The following is a 23,542-nucleotide window of genomic DNA, read 5'->3' as shown; positions in this document are numbered from 1 at the left end:
TAAGAGTTGATCTGCTGGAACAGTGAATAATTAAAGGGAAAACAGTACGGATAAATGAGGCAATCAAAGAATTTTAGCTTGTTCCCTTCTATATCTCAATACCTCTTTTTTTAAAAAATATATTTTACTTTTAATTTATGGAATAAAACAAGTATTTTTATAATACAGCATAATAAAGTAACCATTCATGAATTGTAAATCTAGTCAGTACAGTTTGCTACTCCTTTTAAATATACAATAAAATTATCATATACATTTTTTTCTTCCTCCCTATCCTATTACCTCTTAATAGGAGATCAGGTTGCCAGGGAAGAAGACAATTAACTATTCAATCAACATTTATTCATCAAGTGACCACTCTGGCCCACTTCAGATAATAGAAAATATTCATAAGCTAATTTGGGGGGCAAGAAGGAAGGAAGACGCTGGAGTTGGAGGAAGCAGGAGGGAATAAGAAAAAGGTTTGTGTAGAAGGCGTGGTAAGTGAGCTGAGATTTGAAGAAAATTGGGGATTCTAAGAAAAGGGAAGTCAAAAAGGACAGACTAACCTTCTCTATGAAGTTGTTCCTACCCTTTCCTAGTGACCTCACTGACAAAAATTATCACCTCTCTGTTATGTCTGTGTTTGTCCCAATAGAAGGTAAGCTTCTTGAAGGTAAAGCCAGGTTCATTTTTTGTCTATCCCCAACCCTTCACAGAGTGTCTGAAACACAGCAGGCACTTAATAAATGATTGATGATCAATTAATTGATTGCACTTGAATAAATCAATTTCAACACTTAAATGTCTTGACTTTTCCATCACTCCCTCCAAGTCTTCATCAGGATTTTTCCTATTTCTCCATTCCCATTTTTTTTCCCTTGTATAGTCAGAGTTGTACCAACTATTCTGTTTTTCTCATTCTTCTCTTTACCTTTTCTTCAGTCTTTCCAAATTTTTTTTATATACCTAATGCAAGTCATTGCATCACAGCATTTCTAAAATCAGGAGGCCAAAATGTATTTAATTATTTTTCCTACTGCTGAATATTCACATTACTTCCAGTTTTTTGCAATTACATATATTACTATGAAAATCTCCAAAAAGGTAGTTTTCTTAAATATTGATGATGTTTTCTGGGTCTGTTCCCAATAACAGAATTACTTAGTCAAAGGTATAATTATTATTTTGTAACCTAGTGCTCCTTACCAGAAGCTTCCATTAAAAGACTATAATTACAGTCCCAATGAAGAGTGTAACTGATTCTCCAGAAGCCCAACAATAATGATTTTATTTCTTTCAACAATTTTTATGGAATTACTGGATATGTCATGGTTTTTGCTTTCATTTGCATTTTTAATTACTAATAAAACTGATTTTTCAAATAATTATTAACAACTTCTGTTTTCATTTTGGAAAATTGTCTATTTTTAGGTGGTTCTAATTTTTTTTATTTATAGGTTTATCATTGTGGGGGCAAGACAGGAGGGTGTTCACAACAATCATTTCTATGAGTCATAAACTCAAAAAATCTACAAAGTCTCCAATTATTTAAGTTATGTGAAAAAACCTCATGTGTCCCATTGGTGTATCATTTGTATTTTTTCCCTGTGAGCAAACGCAAAAAAGATGTAAGGAAAGTAAATGGGAGTATGGGTACTCCATGCTAACTCACTCTTACTGGAGCTCCATCCTGAAAACTCACTATTTTCCTTTTCCCAACAATTTTTTCTTCTTCTTACAGTCAGAGTTGAATTCCTATAGTATTTGATGAGGGTTACTTTTAGCTGGTTATATTCTCAGGTATCTTCCTCAGGTAAAACACTTACTTCATGAGATATATAAAGAGATATTAGGACAAATTCTGCAAACAGTGTCCCACTCTACATTGAATGGATAAAGAGGTTGGTAGCAGAAGAGGGCAAACTGGTCTCAATGAAGACCAAAAGAAAAAAAAAAGTCCCAACAATGATGCAGGAATTGTTTTTAGCATGATTGAAAATCCTGATCATCTTCCTACACCTCCAGCCAATGGGGCTGCCCCAAAGAAGGGGTTAGAAAATGCTGTCCATTCAACAGTTAAATTAATTTCTCAAAAGGTGAAGATTACCCTAAGACTCCCAATGGGAGACAGTGAAAAACCTCTAAAGAAGAGCAGAAGACCTAAGGAATGATGAACACACTGACTAAAAGGGCTATATCAAAGATGACCTTAAATAGCAGCAAAACTCCAGGCAAATTATGATAATGGATGACATTTTGCTTGATGCTTGTTTTTTTTTTAGATTTGTACTTTTGACGTGGTACCATTCAAAATTAGCAGGTGAATACTGAATTTTATAAAATAACAATAAAATTCATTTGGAAAAGTTGTATAGTGCTTTAATTCTGCAAAAGAGAAAATGAGAAAGAAAAGCAGAGAGAGAGAGAGAGAGAGAGAGAGAGAGAGAGAGAGAGAGAGAGAGAGAGAGAATGTTTAATACTTTCAGTCCTGAGAACAACTGTCTTGCAAATTAGGATTTGCAGGACACTTTATCATATGATACTATACAACAAACTAGTTTTACTAATAAGGAGAACAAGAATCAGAGTGTGGTCAGGGAACTAGCCCATAGTCACACAGATACTAAGGATTTAGAGGCAGGATCTGAATCCCTGATCCAGGAATCAACTTGATTCCCATTACAACCCTCCATCTAACTACCTCAAGCTATCTCTATTTTTAATTATCTAGAAGACAGACAATATGGTCAACCTGCTCAAATTTAAGCCCGAGCCCTTCTTCTTCCTTAACAATTTTTAAGAGAATTGTGTCTGTTCTTTTTACATCACCTGCATTTCTAAGTTCCTTCCCTCACTCTCTCTCAGAGAAGGAGACAAAAAGACAGTTGAGCAAAACCAAGCCAAGTCAAAATGGGCAGACAACCAACAAAGCATTTTTAAGCATCCTACTACATAAGAGGCACTGTTAATAAGTGTTTTTGTTTTATAATATATTCACATATTTGTATTTTGTTATTTTTATTATTTAGCTATATTTTATTATATATTTATTATATTATTTTATATTTTATATTTTATTATTTATATACATTTATGTATATATGTATATACATTATTATGTATATATATATATACACACACAATACATAAATATGGAGAGAGACATCCACACCCACACACATACATATATATTTATACAGAGAGAGAGAGAGAGAGAGAGAGAGAGAGAGAGAGAGAGAGAGAGAGAGAGAGAGGAAGGAGAGATGGGGGGGGTTAGGGTGGAGAGAATAGGAGAACAGTGATGGGAGCATGCAAAATCAGTTTGAATCACACCAAATTCAGAAGGACAAAAAAAGGAAGATGAGATGGACTCGAGATTAGAAGGGAAATAGTCAGAACAGGATCATCCAGCCGGGAGGGTGAGATAAGGCTGTTCTCGGTGCCCTTGATAACAGTATCCTGTGAGCTCCGCTACAACTACAGATACTCTCAGCAGATAGAAAGGAAACAGTTACCAGTCATGATGGTGATGAGAGAACCAGACTGGAAAATCTGGGCAGCAGCCCTCAATCTCACTTAGTCAAACATTTCCAAGAGCTTGGAAAGATCTAATCCCAGGCTCCATCTTCCTCTGGGTCACTTCCAGCATGACCTGGCTCTCCGTCGGCCTCTCTGGCTTTTCCAGTTGCTCAAGAAATCATCTACTCCCATGAGCGCTGACCCACCCCCCCATGCTATGGCCACTTAGAGATTAGGTGGTCAACCCGATCACCAAGTCCCGGAGATGGGATGGACTTTAACAACCCTCCAGGCTGACCCATCCCAAGCGGGGGAAGGGAAGTCCAATTCTTCATTCTATAGATGAGGAGAAAATAATTTGTATAGGGTAATAGAATTTAGAGAACAAGGACCCCTTGACTACATCTCACTGAGTTGTTTGTAGTAAAGAAGGCGCTTTATCATTTTTTTTTTAGGTCTTTGCAAGGCAAATGGGGTTAAGTGGCTTGCCCAAGGCCACACAGCTAGGTAATTATTAAGTGTCTGAGACCGGATTTGAACCCAGGTCCTCCTGACTCCAGGGCTGGTGTTTTATTCACTGCACCACCTAGCCACCCCCGCTTTATCATTTTTACCAAGATAAGCTCCTTCAAAGCCAGGCTAGTCTCCTCACTGACTTCAGGGAAAATCTGGTGTTTCCTCCTTCTCTTCTCTCTCCACACCATCCACCTTCCTATCACATCCTTGCATCTGCCTACCCCAAGTCTACCCATTCTTCAAGGCTCAGTGTAGAAAATTATTAACCATTACATCCACAGAGAGTTGCTAATTAACTACATACTTTTAGTCCTGTGGGAATAGCATTAAGAGTGGCAGCCTGGGGAAAATGATCAATCAGTCAACAATCAATAGGCACCCTTAGGTGTCCCTATGCTATAACTAACCCTTGAGTATAGAAAGGTAAAAAAGAGACCCCCTCAGCTCGTTCTAATGGGATAAGTAAGACAGAAATAACTACACAAACACACACACACAACACAAAGTGAGGTTCGCTAGGTTGGGGGATTATTTGTTTCTTTGGGTTGAGAGCTAACAAATGGGGGCCAAGGAAAAGCTTGGCAACTAAGCTGGTCCTTGAACACTGACAGAACTTCCAAGATGAAGGAGACCATTGCAAACATGGTGAACGGTCCATTTACAATGGTGGGAGGCAGGATACCACACAGTGAGGGTTGCTGCCATCTTCAGTTAATGCAAAAGCTAGCTAAGAGGGCAAATGATCAATCCCTTCAATCCTTTTTTTTTTTCTCCAAAACCAACGGTTAACTGTTGGAAGAGTCAATGATAAGTAAATGAGTTTCTGGAAATAAATGAAGGCTGATACCAATTTCTTTTTAATTGATGGAAACTGATTATGGCAACATTCCTTTGGACACAAACAAATTCTGGGAGAAGCTAATCCTTGGCTTCTTTTTTTTAAATAACCTAAGAATGAAGGGGTTCAAAAGTATATTGAGTGAAAAGGTCTGAGATGGCTCTAGGAGGAAAGAAGGAATTATTCATGAGCAGAGACCCAAGTATTTTCCTTCTTTAGTAAACAAAAAAATACAAAAATAAAAACTATGGCAAGTGAGTTCTCCATCCCCACAGCAGACAAGGCTAAAAAGAAAAGTTCTTTATTCACACATAGGAGGATATTTGCAAAAAAGAAGCATCCCCCTTTCCCCACCAATCTATATAGAAATGGCAGAGCTCAAAATTACTATGACTTTAGAGGATGAAAATTAAACACTGTCCTTTTACTGCAAGAACACAAACAGACTTGAGTACCCTGCCAAGAACTATTTCTAATTAGATCCAGATTCCTTCAAAACAGCCACAGGAGGGGCCAGAGAAGGGAAGTCTAGGGATGCAAGAACATCCCTAGGACTTCAGCTTCTTCAGTGGCCTCCCATATAGAACCGATAGCTCAAGTGGCTGAAAGAGATTAAGGTCTTGGTAAACACTCTTCTAGGTGAGTTATCTCCAGTGGGGGTGTGGCCACAGCCCAAGATCTGCCTAACCCCCCAACCATTCTCCCCCATTGGCAGTGTCCAAAGCCAGCAGTCCCCACCAATAAAGTCACGGATCTAGATTAGGATATCATGGCACCAAATAACCCATTTAAAAAACTCTTCAAAGGGACCAATATTGGTGGAAACAGTTCCCAGAGCCAATGATGGAGAAGCCTGGCCTTGGAGGCAGACTGGACTTGGCTCAAGAGGCAAATGGCCGAGGGGCACTGGATAAATGGATTCATCCCTATGGGCTTGTGCTTCCTTCTCTGTGGACTCGACTGACTTTAAAGCCAAGTTGGTGGCCATAAGCTTATGTAGAGACAGGGCACCTTGGCATATACACAAGAGAGTCATATGGGAAGAGGAAAGACTGGTAATATTCTGACATGGGGAAGAAATAAGCTAGAAAACACATCTTCCTGGGAAGAACATGCATGCTCTTTAGTGAAGGTGGGGCCAGATTATGAGGGTTGGCACAGGACCCTTGGTCTTCATAGGATGCCAGATTTAAAACTTATTGGGAAAATTCAGTAAAGCCATAGAATATTTTTGCCTCAGTTGCCTCATCTGTAAAATGGGAATAATAATAGCAATCAGGAGTGCTCTAAGGATCAAATGAGAAAGATATTCATAAAGAGCCTAGCATGTAATAAAGGCTATAAAAATGTTATCTATTGTTATTTAAGAGCTAAAAAGAACCTGCAAGGCAGTCTACTGCAACCTGCCTCTCTTCATTGTTGAGAACACCATGGCCAGATAAGGGATGTTGAGGCACTGAAGTCAGGTGCCCAAATTTAAGGAATTTAAGGAGCCAATAAGTTTTGGTAAGGGTCTGAAGCCAGGTCCTCGACCCCAAATCCAACACACCTTCCAGTGAGTTATTGAAGTAATGGGGGGGGGGGGGTAAGACAAACAAATCTCAGTGCATTTAACAATTCTGTCCATGGTCTTGATTACCGTTCCATTTTACAGCTCAATAAGTGGAAGAAATTGGAGAGAGAAAAAGAAAAGATATCCGAGTTTCCTATTCTGCTCTCTGTTAACAAAAAATAACAGGAAAATAATACCAAACATACTTAGGAAAAGCTTCCTAAGAAGAAACGTGGGATTCATAGAAATGGAATTGACTGTCCTGGCTGGTATGAGATTCCCCAAATCATTAAAATGTATTTATCAGAATGGAGCAGTGCCCCATTCATTGGGAAGTTTTTCAATACATCAGTGTGGCAAAATGTAATATATGAAGAATACAAAGAAATATGGGGAGATTTGAATCATTGCTGGAACACAGATGGGAGCAATCTCCAAGGTCACTGAGGGAAATCTCATTTTATAGATGAGAAAACTGGGGTTCAGAGGAATAAAAATTTGTCCAAATAAGTTTAAAAAACTATTACTGCATCTCCATTTTAAGCAAATTTGGCATTGGGAAAACTGTCATCTAAAAAATAAACAAAGTAGGGGTGGCTAGGTGGTGCAGTGAATAGAGCACTAGCCCTGAAGACAGGAGAACCTGTGTTCAAATCCGCCCTCAGACACTTAATAATTGCCTAGCTGTGTGGCCTTGGGCAAGCCACTTAAGCCCATTTGCCTTGCAAAAACTAAAAAAAAAATAAAAATAAATGAAGTGACAACCAAATCTGAAGAAGTCTTTACAAGAAGGGCCATTTTATATAACAAGCTCCTTTATTGAATTTTTAAAAAATAACATTTCTAGGCAGTTTGTCTACATTTGTCTACTCTACAAAGTTTGGCTGTAGGAAGGATGATGCCATTTGCAATGATTCACATGGAAGTGGGGGGGGGGGGCTGAAGCTGCCAATCTAACCAGACCTCAAACCCATCGAAGGGACAAAGTTGAACACAAAAGGAAAATGATGAATGGGGGTGAAGGTGGGAATTGGTAAAGTCATTGGGAAAAACCATTTGAAGCTATTCCCAAAAGTTACTGGTCTCTGCCATCACTATACATTTATATTTTCTGATTAATGGAAAAGGAATTCAAAACTCATGCTCTTCAGATACATTCAATGGATGCACTTCAATCTGACTTATACTTTCATCTAAAAAAAGCCCTCTGGAATTACAAGAAGGGGAAAGAGATGTAGAGATTTTTTAGCAGCTTATGGCATTATGTATTGTATATAACAGAATTCAGCACACATTGGTAAGGTGCCTACTATGGGCAAATCACTATCCTAGGCAGTGAGGTGGCAAAGTTCAAAAATAGACATGGTCCCTTACCTTCAATAATGTTCAATCTTCAGGTATTATTTGTATAATGGGGTGAATATGATGAACACAGACATGTGCTTAGAGTAGTCCATCCCTTACAAAATAAACATTTCTTTGATCCCCAAGATCAAGAAAATCTTAAAGGTGTTTCTACATCTTTTTTTTTTTTTTTTGAACTCTGAAGCTGGGAATAATTGCGAGAAAATTCAGGTGGAAATTCGGTCAAATAATATTACTAAATCACATCTCAGACCTCGAAGTTAGGGCTTGTTTCACTACTTATTCTTGGATTCCCAGGCTCTATCCTGGTCAGTTCTCTATCATTGCTTGTGGGAGTCAGCAGAATTTGCTCTCTCACTGCCCAGCCCTTCATGACTGAGGAAAATGAGCCATTCTTGCCCTTCCTTCTCAGTTGGGCATGTTTCTTTGGGTCATCACAGAAGAGTCCCTGCCCATATTCCTCCCTTCTGCCCTTGGTTTTTATGGCTTCCTTCTTTTCTCCCTTTCAGCAGGCAGGTAGTACTGACAGTAAATTCTCCAAAGTACTGGGTCAAATTAGCACCAAAAACAGAAAAATACAACCATGGCCTTGCCAAGATCTGAGATGGGCTCTGCCTGGGTACCAGGTGACTCATCATTCATTTTGCTATAAATCTTTTTTTTCATCATTTAGAGACTGATTCTCCTTTGGTGAAGCTGGTTTCTCAAGTCTAGGCTTTTCTTTTTTCTATCATTTATTATATAAAATAAATAGCTGGGCTTTTTTGTAGAACATATGGGTGATCACCCAAAACATTGGAATGTACATTTTTTTTAAGTTTTTCCTCTTTGAAAATAGAAGGAAACTGTATAGAATTTTTTCATTAAATAAATTTGCATTGATATATTTTGTTTTTATATCATCAAATTTTTTCTATATACTCTTTCCTCTTTCTCAAAAAGAAAAATAGCCCTTGTAACAAAATAATGTTTTTAAAAAGGAGGAGGGCAGCTAAGTGGCACAGTGGATAGAGCACCGGCTCTGGAGTCAGGAGGACCTGAGATCAAATCTGGTCTCAGACACTTAATACTTGCTTAGCTGTATGACCTTGGGCAAGTCACTTAACTCCATTGCCTTGCAAAAACAAAAATTAAAAACAAAAAAGAGGAAGAGGAAAAAAATCAGCAAAAGCAATTCAATATAATAAAAAGAATGACAATGTAGGCAATGTCCCATATGGTATCAGCTTTTTTTTTTTTTTGGTTTTTGCAAGGCAATGGGGTCAAATGACTTGCCCAAGGTCACACAACTAGGTAATTATTAAGTTTCTGAGGTTGGATTTGAACTCAGGTCCTTCTGATTGCAGGGCCAGTGCTCTATCACTGTATCACCTAGCTGCCCCCGTATCAGTTTTTAAAAAACTGGTTTTTTTTTTCAATTAACAAGCATTAATTTTTTTTCTCTCCCATGCCCCCTCTCCTGCCACAAAAATAAAGAGAAAGAAAAAACTCTTTGTAAGAATTATGCAGAGTCAAGCAAAACAAATTCCCATAATGGCTAGATTCAAAAGCGTGTGTCTCATTGTACCTCTCTCTGGAAGTGGGCAGTATTCTTTATTATGGGTCTTTTGGAATCATGAAGGATCAGTGTGTTGATCTGAGTTTTCCTAATCTTCCAAAATTGTTTGTTTTTATAATGTTATATGTAATATGAATTTATACCATCAGTTCATACCATTCTTCCCAGATTCCTCCAAATCTTTACTGAATTTCATTTCTTATGACACAGTAATATTTCATCATATTCAAATACCATAATTTGTCCTGCTATTCCCCAAAGCAAAAACAGCTACTATAAATAGTTTTTGCATATGAACTATTTTTCTTCTTTCTTTGATCTCTGATGAACACAGGTCTGGGTCAAAGGGCATTTGCCTCTCAGTAACTTTTAGGGAATAGGTCCAAATCACTTTGGCTGCACCAATTCCCATTTTCATGCCTATTGAAATTTTCCTTTTGTATCCATTTCTGCCAGTGGGATGGATGAGAGGTTTGGGTAGCCTTATGACCATGTGAACCATTGCAAATGGCTTCATCCTTCCTACAGCCAAACTTTATAGAGGTGACAGAAAGAGACAAGCTACATATAAATGTTATTTTTAAATTGGCTGACCTAAAATGCAATAAAAAGATCTATAAAGTAGTCCGGGGTGGGGGGGGGTTAGAGCTTCTTATAAAGATTTCTTTTGCCCTTGATAAATCATCATGTCATTTATTTTATAAATGACAGCTTTCCCATTGACAAGTTTGCTTAAAATAGAATTACAATAATAGCCTTTGCTTTTTCTTTTTAATTTATTTGGACAAATGTTTTAGTTCTCTGCTCCTCAGTTTTCTCATCTGTAAAATGAGATTTCACTCAATCCTTCCATCTCTAAAGGGCTAGGTCTGTGGTATATGTCAAAAGCTTCAGTGATAAGAAAGGTCATTGCAAAGACCAATGAGAGTGACCATGGCAATGACCACTAAGAGAGACCAAGCAGATCAGGAACAGATGGATGATGAGAGGGTAGGGATCAACCATGTGGTCCTGAAACAAAGAACAGTTAACTGGCCCCGGCCAGAATTAAAACCTCGGTCTCATTAGCGCCAATGTGCTAACCACTAACAGATGATAAATTTTACATCTAAACACTGATTTTATTCAGCACATTTAAAAAAAAAAAAGAACTCTCTTTAAAAATCATCTTAGAAATGAACTCAGAAATCTCTTGATGCTTCAGGAAAATCGAACAGAACAGTTAAGATTCAACCTGCGTAAAATAGACTAAGCCTTGTTATATTAAAATAAAAGGCCATTTGTTGACTCTGCTCTGAAAACTCTTGCATGAAAAATAACCGAAGTTGAAAGCTACAACCAGCCACCCCCTAACGACACAGATTGGCACTGCCCGGCTCTTTTCATTATCAAGTCGAACAAATTCTCCCCATCCCCGTCTCACTCACCTGCTGCGCTCCGTCTCCATTCACTAGATGAGGCATCATGGCTACCTCTCCACTCAGCAATGGCGGCAGCTCCAGAGGGATTTGGTCGGTCATCATCATGGTGACGTACATTCATGGAGAGTTTTACTCAACTGGCTTCCTGCAAGAGAGGGGGAAAAAATCATCATTAATAATCAGAGGAGAGATATGAGAAAGAAATTTCTCCCCAAAATTACAGCCGACTGTCCTCACTTGCTTCAAAAAAAAGGATCAGGTCTGAACTCAAAACTGGTCCCTCTAAGGATTCTCTTGCTTGGATGGAAGAATCCAGGGGAGCTGGGCAAGGCAAGCTGGCCTTGGGAGGCCCGCAATCTTATCCAAGACTCTTGGACGCTAGCTAACGTGTTAAAACAACCCTAGGTGACCAACAAAACAGATAGCAGACGTTTGACAAGCTAAAACAACTATCATTTTAGGCAGATTGTCCCAAAGTGAAAGACAAAACAAAATGGAAAGTCCCACAAATGAACAATGACTAAAATCAACATGATGTTCACAGACACCTTCTAAGACATGGTAGAAAAAAAGCTTCCTTAGTGATGTTGCCCTCATCATCATTACTTTCTGCGCCCCAAGATCTCTAATCATATTTAGCCTTGTGGAATGACTTCTACCCTTGTCATAAATCTTTGCTCACCCCCTTTTTTTTAAATCTACCCCTTCATTTCAGCCCCACTTCCCGTATTTCCCTTTGGTCTATTATCTAGCTGACTCATGGGCCTTTCCCGGACCCTTGTGAACATGATCTCTTCCTCTTTGATTTTCTCACAGTAATTAACTTCAAGTCAGACATTCATTATGCACCACCTGCATGCATGCAAAATGGTGCTAAGTTCAGGAGATTAAAAAAAAAGTTTCAGTGCCCAAGGAGCAAAAATTCAACTAGACCTCTCCTTTTTGTCCATATCTCTCTCCTCACTATTATAGTTATTAACCTTCCCTCCAAAAGCCATAAACAATTGGAAAACAGAGTTGATTACCAGCCAACAAGTGTACATCAAAGCCTTGGTGCTGGAAATACAAATATAAGGAATGAGCCCATGCTTAATTGTATGCCATTTATTTATAATCCAAAGGGGGAGAAAGCATAAATATAAACAAAATAAATAAACAGCAATAAAATACAAGGAAGCTTTGAGAGGGAAGACACTAAGAGTGGGAAAGCCTTCATGTAGAAGGTGGTGCTTCTGGAAGACGAGTGAGGACTGTCCGTGTGAATTAATCATGTCCATCTTCCATTCCCTTTCAGGTCCTTACTTACTTACTAACTAAAGATTCTCTGAAGCAGAAGTGAGGAGGAAGAGCATTCCAGACATGAGGGACAGGCAAGGCAAAGATATAGAGGTGGGAGATGGAGGGTTGGGTATGAAGAACAGACTTCAGTTCTAAGAACAAGTAAAAAAGCTCCAAGGTGATGAACCTGGCAGAGTGGAGGGATGGGGGCGGGGACCTTCAATAAATGCAGGGAGGATCAGAAGATTAAGTATAGAACAGTCAGCCAACTAGCACAGATAAAGAGCCTATTATGTGTAAAAGCACCAGGGTTACAAAGAAAGGCAAAAAACCACAGCTCCATTTGGACATGCTGTATTTGATTTATCTTGGAAGTATCTAGTCTAAAATGACCAAAAGACAATCACGAGGGAGATGGATCAGACACATACATGCATGTATACATAAATGTGTACATATGGACATGTATGCATTCATGTCCATCTGCATAGAGATGATAAGTAACCACTGACAGCCCATGAGATGTGTACAAAGAGAAGGTCAAAATAATCAAAGTCTTGGGGAATTCCTAGTTGTCAATCATAGGTATCCCCAGAGTCAAGCATAAGACCATACAGTGGAGACAACTCAAGAAATGTTGGTTGAGAAATTCACTGAAAGCTCCTTGAAAGCATCTCCTCCTCCTTATATTCACCCCCCCCATCCACCCATTTATCATAGACTGTTGTACCATGAGAACTCTCCCTATGGATTCAAAGGTCATAATGATCCTCATGAGATGGTCAACCCTCTTGATAAAGAGCCCTCTCAGAACTGAGCTAGGATGCTCCAATAATCTTCAGTCAGGTCCACATGGAAATCCTTTTTAACTGGCCAGGAACTAGCAAATCTTTACAAAGCCAGGGTCACCTCCCCACCAAGAACTCTCATGAATGAAAGATGTGTTGACTTCTATTCTATGAACAAGTCATATCTACAAATAAAGACTAAGTCAACAGACCCTTCTTTAGATCCAGATGTGAAGGAAACAAATGTGGCTTATTCATATGGATGAGTCTTCTTACTGAACAGAAAATACAGAGACCTAAAATTTCTTCCCAGGTTTGAAATCTAGAATAACAAGATGGACGAGTCAAAACCAGGACTGGAGATTGAGAATCAAAGGGGAAAAGATGGAGGGAAATAACAGAAGAGCAGAGGGGGAGGAGGAGCAGAGCGGGGAGAAGGGGAAAAGAGGAGAAAGAAGAGAAGGGGAGGAAAGGGGGAAGAGGAAGAGAGGGAACAGAGCAGGGAGAGTGGGGTGGCCTTGGAGGCGGGTGGGGAGAAACTACTGGCTACTCATTACAGCCTCATTTTTAGAAGTTAATTATTTTAAGCACCATTGGATAAAGTCTTATCCCAACTAGGGGAAAGCACGTTTTTCTACTAATAAAGTCTAATAATCCAACATTAACAGGACTGGCCTGCTGTTTTATGAGACAATTACTCCATTCCTAAGTAAATCAAAGTGCAAAACCCAATGCCAGTCGCTTCTTTGACCAGCATAGCAGATGGAGACAGAATATTCCCATCTCTGATAATACAACTGTCACAAATGGAAGAAGGATCAAAAAGAAAGCTATGAAAGTCACTCCTCTGACTTCTGTTCTTGAGGTTCCCTCCTCACCCCCCTTTAGAATGGAAGTGAGATATGGAGTGGTTTCAGGTTTTCTGTCTGTATCCTTAGGATCCAGTCCACTCCAGGACACAGTCACAAGCTCCAAACCCCTCCTTTTAGAGATAAGGAGTAATTATTTACTTAGCTTGATTAAATTTTGATAATTTTTACATCCTACTTTGTTCATTCTAAGAAAGAATGAAGACTATTTTCATTTCACAGTCTTAGATGGTAGAATAAGAGCCCTAGTCCAACCCCCTCATTTTACAGGTGAGGAAACTGAGATCCATAGAAATTAAGTGTCTTATATGGGTTTAAAGAGGCAATAAATTAGTAAAGCCAGATTATAAGTGTAGATCCTCTAACACCAAAACAAAGCCAGAATATAAATGTAGATCCTCTAACATGAAACCCACTATGCTTTTCTTTCTCCAAAATGATGAGCCTGTATGTGTATTAGAATAAGTGTTCATTTTAAACTATATTTTCTCAAAAATTCCGAACACCCAGAATTGATACCTAAGGTCATAATGCATTTCATGGAACCTAAGGCTTCAAATGTAAAGAATCCTTAAGCTAGAGACCATAAATTTTATAAATTTTAGAGTACCATATCTGTGTATTCCTGATCCTATCATAAGCATCAGCTGGCATGGTGATCCAACACAGTATCCTTAATAAACAATCACATCATCACAGTCACCATCACCCAGCACAAAATCCCATTTCCCATATATGTGTGTGTGTGTGTGTGTGTTTGTGTGTTTGTGTGTGTGTGTGTGTGTGTGTGTGTGTGTGTATATATTATCATTGTATCATTGTCCGGCTAGATTAGAAATCATGACTCCCCAAAGAAAAGGAGGGGAGTTCAGTTCTGGGCATTCTAAGTGTAGCAAAAAGGGGGTCTGAATATGGAAGAAACATCAAGGGGTGAGATGGGAGGATTGAAGCTAGGTTTGGGAAACAGTGGGAAATCCTAGAGTTGGTAAAGTGCTAACATCAAATCTCCAAGTCACACTCCACACAACATCCAGGACCAAAGTTCTGTCCAACATCCGTCATCTTCCCTCCCTTCAGGAAACAGGTATCCACTTTTGGAACTAAGAAGTAGGGAGCAATGTAAAAAGAAAATTGCATTTGCAGGGCGGTGCCTTTGAATCCTGAGTTTGGGGGGGGGCAACTTATTCTCTCCTTACTTGAGAAATGAAAGGACTAGACTTCAGTTTTCTACCAATTTTAAATCCTTAATCCTGAGGAGCTCCTAGAGAACTTGCAGGTTTTTACAGGAAATGTCATTTCTAATAATCTAATCTTTTACGACCCAAAAAAACCAAACAAATAAAAAAAATCCTATCTGGTATGTATTTTTTTCAAGTTACTTATCTGTGTTTTCTCTAAGCAGAATGCAAGCTACTTAAGGACAAGGTCTGATTGGCTTGTATTTTTGCATTCCCACCACCCACCACTCACTCTGTACATAGTAGGTAAAAACAAATCTGAATTAAATGAATTGAGTTGAACCAAAGTCAATCTTGTGATCTAAAAATGCCACCTATTTTTACAGGTAACTTTCTATACCTACTTCTTGACATGGAAGACAAAAAAATGTATTTTCTTTAGTGACTAGATGAATTAACAGTTAATCACGTATATATGTTTGCTAGTACCATAGACAACTAAGAAAAAAATTCTACATTAAACTCCTTCAAAATTCTATCAAAAATGGGGGCGGCTAGGTGGCGCAGTAGATAGAGCACCAGTCCTGGAGTCAGGAGGACCTGAGTTCAAATCCAGCCTCAGACACTTAATAATTGACTAGCTGTGTGGCCTTGGGCAAGTCACTTAATCCTATAGCCTTGCAAAAATGAAAGAGAGAAAAAGAGAGAGAGAGACAGAGACAGAGACAGAGACAGAGACAGAGAGAAAAGAGAAAGAAAGAAAATTCTATCAAAAGGATTAACTTGTATAGTTTTCATTCAGACTAGAACAATGTGAGGTCCTTGAGCATAAACTAGTTCGGCAGTCCTTATACCTCATGTCTAGGGCAGTGTCTGTAACATGGGAGGCACTTATTAGATACTTACTGAAAGAATGAATGAATGACATTTTTTTTTTTGCCTTCTTCTTGCCTTGGCCAACTACTACCTGAAATTCCAAGCCCTGTTTCTAAGAGTTCATAAGAGGTAGACCAGACTCAGTCTCTATGGAAAAACAGAAACAAATGCAAACAAACGAGGCTGTGTCCTCTGCCCATAGGGTCTGAATGGAGTTTCTGTGTCCCTAACAGATGCAGCTGATGATTTCGCCTGTCCAGAAAGCAAGCGGACGTATGGGGAATGTTGGGTGGACATCTTCAGGCAAGGAAGTGACCCTGTAACTACACAGAGAAATGTCAGACAACCTCTGTAAGGTCAATGCAGAGAGAAACAAGGCTAGAAACAGAAAGGAGCAATCAGAGAAAAGGGGAAGGATGGAAGGAAAGAAGGAAGGAGGGAGGGAGGGAAGGAAGGAGGGAGGAATCTGTTTAAATCCCTTTTCCAACAAAGAACTATACATTCATTTTAATCCAAAGGGTATTTTCTAGGTCAAAGTAATCGTCTTGGTTGATTCCATTTGGCTTCAATCAGATAGGCTAACGAAGTCATCCATGACCCCATCACAAAAATGATGAGCTCCGGGTCCAAGAGTTCTTTGGGCATAAACTCTGTTTACTTCTTCCCTGGGTGAAATGACAAGAAGTCCAACATATATAGCACATCTCCCAGTTTCGCATTTAGAAATGAGGCAAATGGGTCCAATCTGTAGGCAGAACTCATCACTGGCACCTACCTCTCCCATGAGGCAGAGTTCCTTCTAGTCAGAGACATGCAGACAAACAGAGTCTTTATCCCTGGTCTCCTGGCAAACAGAAGTCACCTATTGCTCTGGGAAGCCAGACAACAACATGGTGCTGTAGAAGCAACAGTGACTCACACAAAAAGGACAAGAAGGATGCCCGCCAGGGCTGGTGAAGAGGTACCAAACCTTCCCTCTTTAGGAGGCCCCTGTCTGGCCAGACGCGACAGAAAAAAATCAGATCCAACCAGGTCAACTTCAATCAGAATCTGAAAGCTGAACCAATGCTATCTTTTATAAAGCTATAGGCCTAGATTAGAGGACAGGGGCACTGCCCGGTTCAAAAGATCCCCAGGGGCTTCCCTTCTACTCCATCAGATCTGTGAATTTGTGATTTTCTTTCTAAATTAGAGTTTCCCCAGCCAGTATCACAACAGTGTTTGCAGTCATCGACCTAGTGATGGCCAATCTTCCTGAACCAGTGGCACTTGCCCTCAATAGCCCCCATGGTGCCACCTCTGTCCTTCTGTCTCCTTCTAAGAGTTCTTTTAATTCCACCCTCACTCTTTCTACTGTGAGGGAGCTATACTTTAAGCAGAACTACACTCCAACTCTTCTCCCTTCTATTTGCTACTTTGAACTTCAGGAAACCATATCATCTCCCCTGTTAGAATGAGTTGTACAATGAGTTGTGCAAGGGTCCCCTATGAACACAGTACCAAAATATTGGGCGGGGGGAGATAGGACGGGGAAAAGATGTGTGGTAGGCAATAAAAACCCAACAAACAGGGCAGCTAGGTGGCGCAGTGGATAGAGCACCAGGCTTGGAGTCAGGAGGACCTGAGCTCAAATCTGACCTCAGATACTTAATAATTACCTAGCTCTGTGATCTTGGGCAAGTTACTTCACCCCACTGCTTTGCAAAAATAAATGACAACTATAAAGGAAGGAAGGTCAAGAAGGCAATCTGATGGGTCATTTGCTTTTCTGCACCAAATCCGCCTAAGCTGGCATCACTTATACTTACTGTACACATGTCAATGTTGCAGGTTTTGATGTGATAAGTGTAGGTAATACCAAAGAAAGTTGGAAATACAGTCACGATTTTACTATTGTATGAAAAAAGGCCCTAAAATCTTACAGAAATGTATATTTCTAATAATACTCAATAACTATGCTGGGTAATGAAAATACAGCTACAAAAAGTAGAACAGCATCTCTTACCCTTAGAATCTACTGAAGGGAAACAGCATGCATAGGGAAAAATAAAAGCAGAACAAATGCAAAATGAAGCCCAAATTCTCATGTGGCTCCAAAAAGTTGTTTTATACATTAGTCAGCTGAACTCTTACCCCAGGTTGACTAACAAAACTGACCAAATGCTTCATTCTCAGATGATGCCCCTTTTTCTCTGATGTTCTTTTTTTTTGGGAGGGGGTTTGCAAGGCAATGGGGTTAAGTGGCATGCCCAAGGCCACACAGTTAGGTAATCATTAAACATCTGAGGCCAGGTTTGAACTCAGGGACTCCTGACTCCAGAGCCGGTGCTCTATCCACTGTGCCACCTAGCTGCCCCGATGTTCTTTTTTTTTTTTTTAAAGAAAATTGAACAATGAAAATCTATCCCAGGATCAAAATTTAGAATTAAACAACATTTAGAGGTCATCTTGTCCAAACCCCTAATTTTACTCCACTTCCCAAAAAATCTTCAGTGACCTCCTTTTGCTTCTGGGACAAAATACAACATCCTGGGAATGAACATTGAAAGTCCTGAATAATATGGCTTCCACTCTTACTTCCCTTTCCTTAATCTCCTTTCCAGTGAAATTAGCCTGCCAGTGACTCCCCAGTTCATGATGTTTTATCTCTTGCCTCTATAACTTTGCCAGATGATCTCTCACGTCCGGAACATATCCCCTCCTCACCTTCCCCAGGTGGGAGCCCTGACTTTCTTAAGCACCTCTGATGACCCAAGGTCACCTGTTGGGGCTCTTTCTCTATTTAAAATACTTTGTATACTCCTTTTGTTTTTAGCTGTATTTGAACATATAATGTTTCCTCTCAATAAATGTGTTCTTGGGGCAGAGACCATTTTCAATCTTGCTTCTGTATCTCCCGCTACTAGCAGCACAGTCCCGGCAATAGGAAATATTTCATCACAGACTCATAGATTTAAAGCTGAATGGACTCAGAAGCCATGAAAACCGAGGCCCAGAAAAGTGAAGTACCCAGGCCCAAGGCCCCAAAGGCACTTCCGTTAGTTGCTGAGCATAAATTTTACTATTTTCTTAAATCAACACCTCTGTCAAATTTTAAAAAACTTTTCTCCCACACAAACATTACTCTAACAAGACGACATTCTGTAGCCTCTGTCTAGCCAACCTGTGTACCCTAAAAATTATAATAAAATTCATGACTTGGATTCAAGTCCTGCCTTGGATAAATAAACTATAAATAAATGAATGAATGAATAATGGAACAAGTAAATGAATAAATAAAAATAAAAATAAATTCCTTCACTTCTCTTTCTACCCTCAACACCCCTCTAAGACAACAGGCTGCAAAATGCTGCCCTATCAGCATCAATTGGCCAAACTTCTTCAGGAAATTCTACAAATCAGCGCATTCATAGGTCCTGTCTTGAAAAAATATATACACAAAGGCATATCAAAACATCAATTAACAGGAGAGAAACGGGAGATTTTTTTACCCTCTTACAACAGATGAGTAAACCAGAGCAGAGAGATTATGGGACTTCGCCAAAGTCACACAGTCGGCATTTGAAATCAGGTCCTCCACCTCTTTCTGATGCATTCATTTTGTCTCCTGGTATTTGGTAGCACTCTCTCTATACATACCCATCCACAGAAACAACTCCCCAACCTTTCAAGATACAGAGTAAATTAAGAAACACTAGATGGCACGTTGACATAATAATAATAATACTAGTAGTAAGAGACCCTATCAAATCCTTCTACACTTTCTATAAGGATTTTCCTCACATTGGGAAGTTTCGAAGTTCACAAAGCATTTCACAACTATCAACTCATTTAATCCTAGCATCAACCTGGGGAAGTTGGTACTATCACAATCTCCATTTCACACCTTAGGCAGGAAACTGAGATTCAGTGAGCTGCCGAAGGTCACACCAAGTAGGATCTGAGGCAGGATTTGAATCTAAGTCTGTGCCAACCCTTACACCAAGCCACCTCTAGGTATAAAAGGAAAAACATCTTTACCTCTAGCTTTCCCTCATTGGCCTAAGGGGTTTGACTCCAAATCCCTCCCACACCCCACATTTCAGTCTTGATCTTGCTTCCATCGCAACCATGAATGCTCACCACATTTCCCAAACCACACATCCTAACTCTAAGTCACATCAGCTTCATGCCTCACGTGCCCTATTCTATTGATTGACGGGGAGAGGATGCCATACAAGCCCTTGTGATGAGCATCCCCCCTCCCCTTCCTACCTGATAGAAAGAGTTAGCCCTGAACACACCCAGGAAGGGATGATGAGGATGGGGGGGGTGTGAGGGCATTTCCCTGGCACCCAAAGGAGAAGCCCCATCCTTCTGGAAGATGCTTAAGTCTAACTAGATGCTGGCCAAAGCATTTAGAAAAATCTGGAAGAAAATTTAAGAGCCTTGGTTGGCCCTGGATAGTCAATCACCCATACGCCCCTTTGCAGGGGAAGAGAGTGTTCCCTCTACTTTGTTCCTCCCACGTGGGGGTCCCAGTGAGAAGAACCAGAGACTGGCTGGGGGTGGAGGGAATCTCTCACTCATCACACATTCCTGCGGTCAAATCTCTCAGGATGAATCTAGGTCTGTGTGAGCCTAGAGAGGAGCCCCTAATGGGAATTGTTCCCCTGAGGCTTGGGGCGACCCACCCCTCCCACCTTCCCACTCCCCTTAAACAGAAGCAGAGATCAAGGGACTGGGCCAAAATCACACAGTCAGCATTTGAATCTGGTTCTTGCTCCTGAATCAGTTTTCTCTCCTAGTATTTGGTAGCTCTCCCCCTGCACCCTCCAAAGAAACAACTTTCCATTCCTTTCAAGATGCAGAGTAAATTAAAAAAACACTATACTAGGAATCTCCAGAGATTCCCAGAGTCCTTTTCAAAGGCTCCAGCACTACCACAAAAGCAGGCTTTTCTGATGGAAAAGTCTTGACCCCAGGGTGAGGCTATTGAAGGCAGCAATTCAAATTAGTAATAAAATGTCCCCAAGTACTCCCCCTGTAAGTCAATGACCCCAAATTTCCTTACTTATATTAATTCAAGATGTGAAGCAGGCGATACAGTATGAAAATTAAGTCCGTATGGGCAAGGAGACACAACCCAGAAGAGCCCCCCCCAAAGAACAAAGCGTGGCCACCATAACCCAGTGGACTGATTACAACAAACAACATGACCCAATGGGTAAAATCCCAAGTCAGCACTTAACTACAGGAGCTGTGCCAAGCTCTTTTTGCTGACACCCCTAGGAGGGTTCTGGGTAGGCTTAATTATGGAATGTCGCAAGAAAATCTTTGGCAAGTAGTTGGGATATGGGGGCTGGTCGACTCCAAGGGCCTGGGTTGGAGGTTTCCTTCACAAATTGCCATGCCTGGTCCTAATAGTGCACAAAACAAACAAACAAGGTCATAACTTATGTGGGTCGGTGGCAATTAGATAAATAACTTAATAGTCAACCCATGGAGATCGACATCACTAACTCTGTGTCATTACGACTCACCCAAATGCATATATACATACACACACACACACACATATCCTAAGAAGCCTGTGTTCTCTTCCAATAAAATCTATATTGGCCAATTAATTTAACATAATCCAAACAACATGGTGTGCTGCAGGCCGATTTTGCTTACCCTTTAATAAATTTCTCTTGTCTACTAAGAATTTGGGGCTTTGTGGTTTGCAAGGAGACTGGTGAAAATCGACAGTCTCAAACGACTTGGCATCTTCTGTTACAAAAGCCACTTATGTCAACACCAGAAACTTACTGCCAATGATGTGACAGCAATTATCCAAAATATGTCATCTGTTGGGGGAAAAAATCCACACGTGGACAAACATGGCAGCTTGAAGGCCTACCACTGCAGAAAACAAGGGTCTTTTCCCAAAGAAAAAGAATTCTTCCTTCAGACTTTATAAAGGGCCAGTATCAATTAAAGACTTCTGACTCCAATGAACTACAGAAATACAAATCCAACAATAAAGAGTTAAAATGTTTGTTTAATTTACAAATTAGGAGGATTTATACAAGGCATAGGAAGTTTCTGTATTAGGAAAATTATAAATATTATGAATTACAAATTACATGATTCTTTTAAATGGGAAAAATGTATCACCCAATAGATATACGATTAAGTCAAGGAGGGAAGATTATCAGATGCATGGTCAAACAACTTATATCACTTCTGCAAGAGCTGCAAAAAGAAAAACAGTGGTGTCTTAGATAATAAAAAAATAACATCACTTATGATTTTCAATAAGACACACTAAAACTCCATGAATACAAGGACTTTTCCTTAATAAGATTAGACTAAAAGTCTTACTCCAATGGCTCAAGATGGCAGGAACCACCTTGTGTTTTCATGCCCTATACCCTCAGAGCACAAACACTACCAAGCTAAAAATTTTCAAACAATAGTTTGGTGATGAACCATCCACTGGTTTTCCCAAGGTGCTGCCTAGTTCAATTTGTGGATGTTCATCATCTAGATGGCCAAAGGAAGACGGATTTTATTTTTTTTAATCAGCAGCACCTCCCAAAGACTATCTCTTAAATTATAGAAATATGGTAGTGATCTGGGTCTATGCCAGAATATCTAAGCAAGGGAACCTCAGGTCTGTAATTTTCTAAAGTATGATATAGTCTCTATTGAACTGATACACAATGGAAAAGGACTAGAAGTGTTCCCACTAAAACCAAAGAGGGAGAGGGGTATCTGTCACTGTTATCTCACCTGTTTGACACAGTTTATAGAAATGAGCACTGGAAATGAAAAAGGGAGTCTTGCAGATGGTATGACTTTCTACATGATAATAGTATATCAACCACAACAAAGACAAGGACATCTAGCATTTAAATAGAGAAAGTCTACAAAATCTACAAAGCACGTGGTAACTTTGCCTCTCTTTAGCTTCAGAACAAGCCAGGAAGGTGAGTGCTATTGTTCAATGTATAGTGTGCCAGGAAGACCTGGGTTTGAATATGGTCTCAGATACTAACTAGCTGTGTGACCCAAGCAAGGCATTTAGCTGCTTACCTCAGTTTCCTCATTTGTAAAAAAAAACTGGAGAAGGAAATGGTAAACCACTACAGTATCTTTGCCAAGAAAACCCATGAACGGTACAGCTGACAGTCACAAAGAGTTGGAAGTGATGAAACAATAAACAGCAACTGGTCAACAGCAAGATATAAAATAAACTTCGATAATTATTTTCATTTTAAGCATCATTAGTAAAACTGAGGAAAATTTATTAGAATACATACAATATATAATAATGGTTAAAAATATCAAATACTTGGGCACAGATCAAGGCACACATATAAAAGGTAATTAATATAACTTTGATGGAAAAAACAGTACATTTAACAATGAAATGGATATTCCCAGTCTATGAGTACATGGGGTCAACAGAGTAAAAGTGCTGATACCTTCAAATCAAGTCATGGAATTATTGGAATGGCAAATCAAAATATCAAGAACTACTTTATAGAATTATTTATAATAATAATAAAAAATTTATGAAAAACAAGAATGAAAGGGAGGAAAAAAAACACATAGAAAAGAATCCTGATCCATCAGATTTCAAATTCGCTGAAGTGGTAATTATCAAAACCAGCTAGTTCTGGGTTAAAAATAAAAGAGAGAAAAAAATAGCTCAATGGAAAAATAATTGAGAATCCTGAAATAGAATCAAATGTCCACAAGAGATTAGGGTTCAATAAACATCAAGACATTAAAAAAATGAAGAAGCATCTTTATTTCATAAGAGTTACTGG

The 23,542-nt window shown here is 39.5% G+C and overlaps 1 protein-coding gene across 1 annotated transcript in view; it reads right to left on the bottom strand.

The window, feature by feature from the left end:
• FNDC3B (fibronectin type III domain containing 3B) overlaps positions 1-23,542 on the bottom strand; it is a 351,337-nt gene that overhangs the window by 249,751 nt on the left and 78,044 nt on the right. Inside the window, exon 2 of the mRNA XM_074190931.1 lies at positions 10,758-10,896. Coding sequence (XP_074047032.1) covers positions 10,758-10,868 — 111 coding nt within the window. The 5' untranslated portion in view covers positions 10,869-10,896. The remainder of the gene's footprint in view (positions 1-10,757; positions 10,897-23,542) is intronic.

The sequence above is a fragment of the Macrotis lagotis genome, chromosome 6, assembly GCF_037893015.1.
Source record: "Macrotis lagotis isolate mMagLag1 chromosome 6, bilby.v1.9.chrom.fasta, whole genome shotgun sequence".
In the NCBI taxonomy this organism is placed as follows: Eukaryota; Metazoa; Chordata; class Mammalia; order Peramelemorphia; family Peramelidae; genus Macrotis; species Macrotis lagotis.
The sequence above is the reverse complement of the archived record's forward strand: the minus strand, read 5'-3'. Positions and strand labels throughout refer to the sequence as shown.